This window comes from Panulirus ornatus, chromosome 10, assembly GCF_036320965.1.
Source record: "Panulirus ornatus isolate Po-2019 chromosome 10, ASM3632096v1, whole genome shotgun sequence".
NCBI classification, from domain to species: Eukaryota; Metazoa; Arthropoda; class Malacostraca; order Decapoda; family Palinuridae; genus Panulirus; species Panulirus ornatus.
The window spans coordinates 57,353,731-57,365,885 of record NC_092233.1 but is presented as its reverse complement, the minus strand read 5'-3'; the positions used below and the strand labels follow the sequence as shown (position 1 = coordinate 57,365,885).

The following is a 12,155-nucleotide window of genomic DNA, read 5'->3' as shown; positions in this document are numbered from 1 at the left end:
AGGTCTTACGAGGGAAGGGGAAGGTCTTACGAGGGAAGAGGAAGGTCTTACGAGGGAAGGGGAAGGCCTTACTAGGGAAGGGGAAGTTCTTACGAGGGAAGGGGAAGGTCTTACGAGGGGAAGGGGAAGTTCTTACGAGGGAAGGGGAAGGTCTTACGAGGGGCACTACATAGGTGCTGGCGTCACTCAGAAACGATGATGTAAAAACACTGTTGAGTGGCCGAAAATGATCACAAGAAGTTCCTGGTGATCTTAGGGGATATGGAAGCTGTTGAGGGCGCGTTAAGAGATGGAGTAGTGCACAGTGAGGGGCACAGCCCTCACTGACAGAGCAATAATGTAGTGCACAGTGAGGGGCACAGCCCTCACTGACTGGGCAATAATGTAGTGCACAGTGAGGGGCACAGCCCTCACTGACAGGGCAATAATGTAGTGCACAGTGAAGGGTACAGCCCTCACTGATATGAGTGATTGTGTAGTGCAAGGTGAGGTGTACATCCCTCACTGATCAACCCTGGCACATCCCTGCACCCGACACACTTCAAGAGGACTGACTCCAGGGAAAACAGTCACAGAGATATTAATCATCAGTTATAACAATGACGCTACTGAGATTAAATTCATCATTCATTCCACTTAAAAAAAATAATGATTCGTCTTATCTAACGCACGCGTAGGCAGAGTCTGTGCTCGTTCTCGTGGTACATACAGTCTGTACTACAAACATGTAGGAGGTTGGTTCATTGTCCACCTCAGGAGGTGGTGGTGGTAGTAGCGTCATACCGTCATCCGCCACACACACTATAAGAGCAAAGCCGCGACACAGGCAGGTAAAGGAGACCAAAGATGCGACGGTGTCTAACCCAAGGTACACGACCGATGACAACAGACAATCCTGGGACACACACACACACACACACACACACACACACACACACACACGCATCAGCCATCCTCCAACCTTTTACCGAGCCCATCAACCGACAGCTAGACACAATGGGCCTTGGTGCGACCAGGCGCCTCCAACGACTCCAAGCGTGTCCTGTGACTTGAGGCGTGTCGCGGGACTTTTATGTCCGTGACTGCACCAGGCTCCGGATGGGTCGAGACGTCCTACGAGGGGGTCCTATCGTCGTCCCCGTGATCTTTCCCTAAGTCCTTCAACTCGTCGCTATCCCTTCATGTCCCATCAGCCAGGGCGTGGGGTGGAGGAGGCGCAGGCCGCCAGACTACACCTGGTGGTGTGTATCAGAGGCGGACAGGTTATGGTGCATGGCCGATATGATGGTGTGATGCTTCACCTGTGTCGCCTCTCCAACACACCTCCCCACCTCCGTCATCAGGTGTCTCGCCTCGCCAACACTAATCCCCACCTCCATTATCAGGAGTCTCGCCTCCCTAACACTAGTCTTTCTAACACCCCTACTCACCTCCAACATCATCAGTAACCTCTCCAACACTCCTCCTCACCTTCAACATTATCAGGGACCTCTCCAACACTCCTCCTCACTTTCAACATCATCAGTGACCTCTCCAACACTCCTCCTCACTTCCAACTTCATCAGTACCCTCTCCAACACTCCTCCTCATCTCCAAACACCATCAGAAACCATATGCATCCACCTCCAACAACATTAGAAGCTTTTCTAACACTGCCTCCTCACCTCCAACATCATCTGCAGCCTCTCCAACACTCCTTCCTCCTCAAGCAACAACGGCAGCTTCACCAACACTCACCCTCCTCCCCACCAGTACAAACAAGAACCCTGACAATGGCTAACAATGAGTAACAACAGCTATACCTAACAAGGGTATACAATGGTTAGGAATGACCAATTACGTCAAACAAGGTCTTTGGATGGTTAACTATGGGGGGTACGATTAGATATCGTCAGCCAACTACGGCCATGGTAAGTAGTTACCCGGCCATGGTAAGTAGGTACCCAGCCATGGTAAGTAGTTACCCGGCCATGGTAAGTAGTTACCCAGACACTAACAACCTCCACACACCTGCTACTGTCGACAACAGCCAGTTGTAATATAAACTGTCAAGAACATGTACAATACGTCGAGGGAAACGACACTTTATTACCAATCTTCACTCTTACGACTACCTACAAAACACTTTATTACGGCACTCTACTTACAAACACTTTATCACGACAGTTTACAACAATTAACTACAACAAAGAAAAAATAACTGGCCAGAATTAACTGGTTTATTGGAGACGATTGTTGAACAAACTTTTTCGAAAGGGTAACGTAAATTTGAAGCCAAGATGATGTATATGGTATAGAACAATATACCATTCAGTTTCTATAGTTCTCAAACACACACACACACATACACACACACACACGGAAGGAAAAGGAGTAAATTGAGGCCTGATGGCATTCTTTTGGGATTTAGACAAAAAAGAATGCAGCAAAAAAAAAAGGAGGAGGAAGAGATGTATTTTCACAGCAAAGTCAGACATCCGAATGGTGAAGGAAACGCGTCACTTCGGGAAGTCAAGCAATAGTTATTTTTGCCCGTTGCACGAGTGGAGGGCCTTGACCAGCGTCCGCAAGCACACACGCACACCAGCACACCCTCAACCCCTATAGCTCGTAGCAGTTTAAGATGGCATATATGAGCACGGCAGACGAGTCAGTGTAAGGGAGGTGCTCTAGACCAAGCGACGTCGCCCGCTGTGACGTGCAGGCCTCCCTCCCTTGGAGGAACTGCTGCTGCTATCTTATGTATGTATGTACGCTTCCACAGCCTAACTCACTCACTCACTCACCACCACCATGACTCACTCACTCACTCACCAGAGACAAGGGACCAATGGACCACAGGTCATGATAACTGATCCCCCTGCCACTTCCTCAACACTGGCTCTCGTGTCATTCTTCGATGACCTGACCCCACCCCACAGCATACAGCATCTGCTCATTATATACCTCTCCCATCACTGATGTTTGATATCGTATATACACCTGGAGACAATATCTGTTGGCACAGGAGGTACAGTATGGCGAAGTTGCCTGGCAGGGGGTGAGGTTGCCAGTGATGGCAGGAGGGTGAGGTTGCCAGTGATGGCAGGGGAGGTGAGGTTGCCAGTGATGGCAGGGGAGGTGAGGTTGCCAGTGATGGCAAGTGGGTGAGGTTGCCAGTGATGGCAGGGGAGGTGAGGTTGCCAGTGATGGCAGGGGAGGTGAAGTTGCCAGTGATGGCAGGAGGGTGAGGTTGCCAGTGATGGCAGGGGGATGAGGTTGCCAGTGATGGCAAGTGGGTGAGGTTGCCAGTGATGGCAAGTGGGTGAGGTTGCCAGTGATGGCAAGTGGTGAGGTTGCCAGTGATGGCAGGGGAGGTGAGGTTGCCAGTGGTATCAGGTGGTTTAGTTGCCAGTGATGGTAGGGAGTTAGGGCTACCAATGGTGGCAGGTGTAGGGTCAAAGATGCCATCATCACTACACAGGGGAATATCTCTTCCTCATAACCTTCGACTGTCCATCTACCATCCATCCCTCCATCACCTTGGGGCCCCAAATCTCACCAGCCGATACCAACACAACAAACCATGTTGACACCATCATCATAAATAGCATTCGCCACAAGCGCCAATGCTAAAGCTTTGGCTATAAAAATCTATTTCAACTGTTACAAAAAAAAGGAGGTATATAAAAACATATCATTGCACGTCGCATCAGATAAGAATAGATTTTCATTTATTTATATCTTCTACTCAAATCCATCTCCATTTATACGCCACACCGTCTCACAATCATGGCATTTCACAACAGTTCCCTAACAAGTGATGAGTGGTCGGGTGGGCAAAATGTGGCCCCCGAAGGTAGGGACTGCTGGCGATAGACTGGCCTTGGGAAGGAGGGCCATGCTTGGCCCTGGAAGAGGGGGTCTATGTTGGCCAAGGCCGGAGAGACCATGGGGATGCATGGTTGGGGGGGGGTGTTTCTACAGAGTTCCGAGCCAAAAGGGTGAATCAGTGTGTGGGGGAGGCACCCAGCAGGGCCAGCCAAGTGCCTCAAGGTTGGTTGGTTGAACACACACACACACACACACACACACACACACACACACACACACATCACAAGGTGGTCGCAGAATAACGTCATAACACGTCATGACAGTATGACATTCAAGGACACCTGGGCGTTCACCTCCGCCATCAAGTCACAACAGACAGCGAAGTGAGGGAGGTACTACAGCCCGGGGACCTGGCACGTCCTGCCAACATCTGTGGTACAACCTGGGGACCTGGCACGTCCTGCCAACATCTGTGTTACAACCTGGGGACCTGGCATGTCCTGCCATCATCTGTGGTACAACCTGGGGACCTGGCACGTCCTACCAACATCTGTGGTACAACCTGGGGACCTGGCACGTCCTACCAACATCTGTGGTACAACCTGGGGACCTGGCACGTCCTACCAACATCTGTGGTACAACCTGGGGACCTGGCACGTCCTACCAACATCTGTGGTACAACCTGAGGACCTGGCACGTCCTGCCAACATCTGTGTTACAACCTGGGGACCTGGCACGTCCTGCCAACATCTGTGGTACAACCCGGGGACCTGGCACGTCCTGCCAACATCTGTGGTACAACCTAGGGACCTGGCACGTCCTGCCAACATCTGTGGTACAACCTGGGGACCTCAGAGTCCTAACAACATGTGACAACACAGGTACAGCGTGCTGTACAGGAGCCTGGTTGCCGGTGGCTGCCCGCAACACCCTGCCACCACGGCCAACAACATCTGACAACAGCTAATGCAACAGATACACCTGGAATGTGCAAGTCTTATGTAATTTGGGCGACATATTCCCGGACGAGGAGCGGCATTGCTGAACCTGCTGTAGGGCCATCTGTGTGGCTGATGGTGCCAGCTGCGAGAGCAGGTTCCCAACCACCACACTCACCAACACATCACCAACACACCTTTGATTACGATCACCATTTCAGAGACGGGATGAGAGGGATAGAGAGGGGAGGAGAGGGAGAGGGATAGAGAGGAGGAGAGGAAGAGGGAGATCACGGCTCTGGGGGATTAATGACCCCACATCAACCCTCACTCCCTCCCCAAGAGAGGGGGAGATCACGACTCTGGGGGATTAATGACCTACCCCCCCCTTTCCCCCTCGCAGTACATGACCACCCCCACACGACCCACGACTCCCTCCACCCACCACACACACTAAGCAGTACAACCACACGTCGTCCCCAACCGCAAACTTGAGCCATCCAACATTTCGTCTGATTCACGTGTAGCGATAACTTCTGTCCGGCCCAGGTGGTGCCACGGTCCAGGTGGTGCCACGGCCCAGGTGGTGCCACGGTCCACATGATGATACGACCCAGGAGATGCCACTACTCAGGTGGTGCAACAACTCACAACCCGTCATACAACCAGGCTAACACAACACTTGTGACAGGTAGATGGGCACAGGATATCCCTCTCCCCTTACACAAACACATGTCACAAGTGTTATACACATGTCATACACATACAGATTACAGGTGTATGTAGACGTACAAATGCTCACACAAACGCCTACACCTGTCACATACGTGCACAGGTGGTTACACATATACAGTCCCGTGTACCTGTCACAGGTGTATTCAACATGTACCAATTAACACAGGTCACAATTGGCTTTCATATGGATCACTGCTGACGACTGACAGATGTTTAGGTACATAGAGATGAAGGGTGTGAAAGATCTACAGGGGTAGGGGGTGTTACAAATGCATAGGGGTAGGGGAGGTGTGTGACAGGTGTAAAGCGGTAGGGAGGTGTATGACAGCTGTACATCGGTAAGGGAGGTGTATGACAGGTGTACAGGGGGCAGGAAAGGAATATAGCAGGTTTACAGGAGGGGTGTGACAGGTGTACAGGGGTAAAGGAGGGGTATGACAGGTGTATAGAAGCAGGACAAGTGTCACACGTGTACAGGGGCACACTCAGATTGTGACAGGGGGTACAAATGGGGATGTCATCAGAAAAGGGTCGTGTTGTATCAACCTTCAACATGTTGGATGGTGCCACCTTCTGTGAGTTGTGAGAGGATGTGGATGGTTGCGGAATAAAAGGTTGGAGGGTTGTGGTATGGCATACACAGGACTATAAATGAACTCAAACAGCAACAGACTGATGGGTCCTTTCGAGGCTGCTTATGGAAATGGGAGACGTCTGAAACTCACAGGGTAGTGTGGGTAAGGGGTAAGGCATGGCATACAGATGACTCAAAAGAGAATACCTTTCAAGCTTTTTCTTGTAACTAAGGAAGCGCAAATAAAGCTGTTGTGGACTTGAAGCGAAATAACTAACTAGTCTTTTCGTAAATGTAGTTATGGTACTGTTTTCAAACATTCTAAATTGGCAAATCTTATTCCAGGGAAACGATCAGTTGAAGAAAAAGTACTCGTTTCCCCATGAGTATGCAACCATCACTCGCAAGGTGACACACAAATGAAAGCCTTTGAGTTGCTTGTCAGATCAAGATTTTTCGAAGCCTTTGATCATAACGAGGACGTGTGTTGCATCAAGTGTGGTTCCAGAAGTGGTAGAGGGATGAGTGGATCGGGTGTTTGCTCTGAAGAATATGTGTGAAAAATACTTGAAAAAAAAAGAAGAATAAGATGGATTTGTACATGGCTGAATAGATTTTTAAGTCGCTTAATCGACTCTCATACAATCTGTTTGCCTGGGAATCATCTTGGTGGCTTGAAACTGTTGCACCTTCCTCAATCTGTCTGTCTGTCTTCTTCATCAAGTAGGGTGACCAAAGCGTAACACAGTATTCTAGATGGAGGACGCAAGAGTGAAACATATATAGTCGGGATGATTTCCCTGGACTATGGATATGAAAATTTTGTTCGCCTTTTGTTTTTGTTTTTTTTTTTTACGCCTTCTCTGTGTCCTGTGACTTTAGGTCACCAGTAATTATGACGCCCAAGTCTTTTCCCTCAGTAATCTTCCTATATGTAAAAAAAAACTACATATCGATATCAAATTCCATTTGCCACAAGTGTGTCCATCAGTCTGTTTACGTCTCCGTAAAGAGGCCAACGTTCATCTTCAATCGTAAATCTATTTCGAAGGCTTGGTATTATCTGTGAATTTCCTTATCTTCCACTGCAGCCTATTACATCAATATCATCAGTACACACTTAGAAAGAGAAGCGGTCTCAAGAATGACCCCCACGGCACACCACTTGTGAAGATGACACATCAACCACCTATGTCCATACTCTCGAAGTCACTGCATCTATACCAAAGGATTTGACACCACAAGACACACCATTGGTATATACGATTATCAAAGGATGTGTGAAGAATCTTTATAGATGACACCAACTACTTTCCTTTCACTGTACATGTTGCTCATAACGTACAAGAAATGAAGTATATTGGTCGGAGCATGAACGATTTCGTGGAAAACCCATGCTCTCGAGAATCATTTACTGTTGACCCTCCCTACTACTTGTTTTACAAATGTGCCCCCCCCTTCCCCCGAATAATGGTTTCCATTACGTTTTCCAACTACAGACGATTAGCTGATTGGACAATAAAATTTCCGAGTAATGATATGGTTTCATCAATATTAGTGTTACACTGGAACTTTCCCCCCGTAACGAGTGACGTGTTGCAATGAGCAGTTAGGGGCTTAACTATCGAATTGTTCACCTCTCATCGTCCACACATAAAACTCATCTGTGTGTCTGCCTTTATACTCACTCTCACCCCATATCCTGCACACAGACTATCATTAACTTTTATGGCAATGTGTTGCTGAACATTCTCCCTTTTTTTAAAGCAATGGAATTGGTTGCAGGACGAGAGGCGCGTCTTCACTACTGTAAATACGGACGTAGAACATCTTACACTTGTGCCATGGCATCAGTGTAGTGGGGGAGGCTATGAACCAGGCTGAGGCATCGGAGTTATAACAAGGTGTTGGGGGTTGTGGTAAGCCAGAAGGGAGGTTATGGCAAGATTTGTACAAGTCTAAGAGGATGTGGAGGGTTATGATGAGACGTTGGGAGAGGGGGTGGGGTTGTGAGACGGCATGGGGGTTTGTAAGAGCGATGAATGTTGTGATAAAAGCGTAGGGGTGTTTGTGAGAGGGCAAGAGGGTTGTGAGAAGACGTGAAGGATTGTGAGGGGGGCATGAAGGTTGTGAGGGGGCATGAGGGTTGTGAGGGGGCATGAAGGTTGTGAGGGGGGGGAATGAGGGTTGTAAGAAGACGTGAGGGTTGTGAGTAAAGGTGGATGTGTTGCGTCAGTAATTAGTGAGATGGAGACTTGTGTGAGCCAGGCTACGTGGTGAGGTGGGCAGGTGTGTGTGTGTATGTGTATGTGTGTGTGTGTGTGTGTGTGTGTATGCGTACCGACACTCCCGGGGCCCTGGGTCGTACCTGAGGCTTGGAGGAGAGTGAGAACCCACCTGTAGAAGGGGATGGAGGATCGGGAACCCATGTGTTTCAGGGGCAAAGGGTGTAGTCTATGGGCAGCAGCTGGCTAGGACTGGCGTAATGGGAAACCCACCTGTAGCAGTGACTGGGGCTCGCTGAAGGGGCAGGAGCTGGGGTTGTGGGGGGTGGCGGCTCCTGGGGAAGGGTGGCACCCCCAGGTGGGAGACCTCAGTACAGAAGTATCGGTGGGTGGCGCGGCGGGCGTGTGCTCCCTACACTGTGCTAGTGTCGACTGGCGTGCCCGCGCCTCTCCCTCCTGCCACCGGCCCACACGCCAGGCCTACCCCTTCCCGCGCCCGCACGCCCGGTTTACACACCCCTCACATGAACATCCACACCCCCCATCCCCCACACGCCAACACACACACACACACACACACGCACAAACACACGCCCGTAGCTCATAATGAAGGCCATGGGTAAGCACCAGGCAGAGAGAGAGAGAGAGAGCAAGCGAGTATGGATCACTGTGGCGCGCTTACACGAGGCATTCACCACGGTATAAATAGTCCCGCCCAGAAGGCCAGGCACCAACACGCCCACGCCCACTCCTCATCTTTACTCCCACCCACTTTTCACCCTTAACTACCCTATTATCCCCCTTCAAGACAACGCTGGCCAATGGGATCGCCTTACCTAACGGGTTTCAACGCATCTCAAGAGTGTGTAGCTTTGGGTGGAAACATTGTAAACAGTTTTTAACAGTTTGCGATACAACAGAAAACAGTAGAGGGTTTCTGGACGCATAATAATCCTTTCAGAAAACGGCACACAGGAGTCCAGAGGGTCGATACCATCTAAGGAGCTGCAACGATTCTGAACAAATCGGGATGACAAGGACATAGAAAACGAGGTGTTTTCAAGGCTCCACAGAGAACGGAAGGACAGACTTCGGAGTTTAAAGAAAACTCGTGTCCGTAGGGGGAAAAAAAACGGAGTGAAGACTTCTGGATCACAGTAAATGGGAGTACAAACTCCTGCAGTCTTGAGAAAAAAAGAGAATACAATATCCACGACTTACAGAAAACTGGAGTACGAACTCACGGATTCACAGAAAGCGGAAGTACAAATTCCAGGAAGCACAGAAAATGGAGGCACAAACCCCCAAGATTTAGAGAAAACGTGAGTAAAAAAGAAAAAAAATCCGGGGAAATTAGAGAAAACGGGAGTACAAACCACGAGGTTCCGAAAACATGAGAATTTAATCACGCCATAACAGCCATGAGGCAGAGGTCACGTGACCCACGGATGTAGGGGGAAGGAGAGAGGGAGGAGAAGGTAGGAGAGGAAGGGGCAAGACAATGCTGCCGGTTCAGACGACAGGGGCGATCCACACGTTGGTTGCGATGTATAATTAAACCCCCATGAGGAGAATCACTGATGATTACGTCACATATACACACACACACCACCCCCCCACCCTCACCCTCACCCGTCCGTATCCCCCGACCCTGAGTGACATGACCCACACCCGCTGCCCTGCGACCCCACAGCATACCTTAACCGAGCTGTTCAGTCTGGCTATGGCTAAGGGAAGGGCGTTTCCAAGCTTGATATATAACTTCCAACTTGCAAGAAGGCATAAGGTGTGGTGGAGTGGTTAGCATTGCTGATCATGACGCAATCAAGGGCCGGCTCGTGGTCGAGCCCGCATAGGTTCGAATCCCGGCCGCGGTAGTCGGTCCGCAGTCAACCCAGATGTTCATCCACCCCTTTGTAAAGGGCGATGAATTGGGTATCTGGTTTTGGCTAAAAAAAAAAAAAAAAAAAAAAAAAAAAAAATATATATATATATATATATATATATATATATATATATATATATATATATATATATATATATATATATATATATATATTTATATATATTATCCCTGGGGATAGGGGATTAAGAATACTTCCCACGTATTCCCTGCGTGTCGTAGAAGGCGACTAAAAGGGGAGGGAGCGGGGGGCTGGAAATCCTCCCCTCTCGTTTTTTTTTTTTTTATTTTCCAAAAGAAGGAACAGAGGGGGCCAGGTGAGGATATTCCAAAAAAGGCCCAGTCCTCTGTTCTTAACGCTACCTCGCCAACGCGGGAAATGGCAAATAGTTTAAAAGAAAAAAGAAAAAGAATATATATATATATATATATATATATATATATATATATATATATATATATATATATATTTACCCTAGCCTGAACCAGGTACCCGATTTATCGACCAAACCTCTAGGATTGGATGAACAGCTGGGATGACTGTGGACCGAAAGCCGTTACCAGGATTCGAACCTATGCGCTCGACCCTGGACGGCCCGTGAATGCGTCCCGGTCAGAAACTCTAACCGCTACACCACGGTGCGTTAAACCGCTCATAATCAGCTGGTGTGTATCAAATGGTGGCTGTCTGCCTTCATCCTAGGTAAAAGACAGTCATACCTCCCTCAGTGTCGAGAGCCAGTCAACTCAACCCGGTCAACGTCCCACACTCTTTTCTTTTTTCCCCAGGACGAACTATATAGAAAAACGTTTTTTCTTTGGGTGTAAACAAACAGAAAACGTTTGCACTGGGTATAGAGTAACCTTAAAACGTCAACACTATTAACAACCCCCCCCCCCAAATAAAAACATTTGTACTAGATATAAATAAACAAAACAAACAAAACCTAAGAATGTATATAGATGTTCTCGACAAAACACTTAGAACACTGTCTTACTGGTTATAAACAAACACAAAATGATGCAGCAGAAGTCAATATTAAGTTAATAAACCTCATCTTATCTGTATGTTATGTTAGTTCTATAAACTAAATGTCTGAACGAAACGTACATCATACGTTCCAATTATTACTCTTCTGTGATATTGGCTATGTTACTAAAAGTCTAGTGTCTACTTGAAAGGCACCTGAGTTGGTAAATATCTAACAAGAGTATCTTAAGACAGATGGTTCGTCTCCATTTGCTGTTACAGACCTTGAGAGCCGAGGTCGGGGTAGTGGTAAGGGTCGTGGTGACAGGTCCCGTGTTGAAGGAGGAGTGTTGGTCGTCCGTCACGACCCCGTCCTTGGCTATCCTGCTGGCTTTGTGGCCGCTGGCCGACTCCGTCACAGTCGCTTGGCCATCCTCACCACACACCATTCTGCCAGCCGAGTGCACACACGATTAGTTGTGGTGGTAGCATTCACAGTCCCCTTGTCATTCACCGTGAGCATACAAAGTGAAAAACAGTAATCGGAACTATGTGTATCAAATAGCAATGACGAGAAACAGCAAAAATTGACGAAAAAGAATAAATAGCTGCAAAAATATGAAGCATTATAACTATAAAAGCTACACCTATATATATATATATATATATATATATATATATATATATATATATATATATATATATACTGACACATGAAATGTGACTACATTAACTTAATGACACATGAAACACACGACCATATCAAATGCTGACACCAACACGACCCTACAATCTTGAATGTGTCGGTACGACCTCTGGGTAGAACATGGCCTGGACCTTGACCTAATACTTGAGGGTCAGGTCAAAGACCACCAAAACCATCATACCCCAGGATCGTACCGTTTGGCCCGAGTCGTGTTCAAGGGTCGTACCGTCGTGCTCAGGGGTCGTATCGTTGTCGTACTCAAAGGGTTAAGTTGGCCAAATAAACATTGAT

General features: G+C 48.1%; 1 protein-coding gene across 10 annotated transcripts in view; it reads right to left on the bottom strand.

Moving 5' to 3' along the window:
- LOC139750965 (uncharacterized) overlaps nucleotides 1-12,155 on the bottom strand; it is a 115,509-nt gene that overhangs the window by 76,427 nt on the left and 26,927 nt on the right. For all 10 annotated transcript variants that reach the window (XR_011713257.1, XM_071665923.1, XM_071665927.1 and 7 more), the window contains one exon: nucleotides 11,443-11,608. Coding sequence is in view for 9 of the 10 variants with exons in the window: in XM_071665923.1 (XP_071522024.1) it covers nucleotides 11,443-11,608 (166 nt within the window). In the remaining variant the exon portion in view is untranslated. The remainder of the gene's footprint in view (nucleotides 1-11,442; nucleotides 11,609-12,155) is intronic.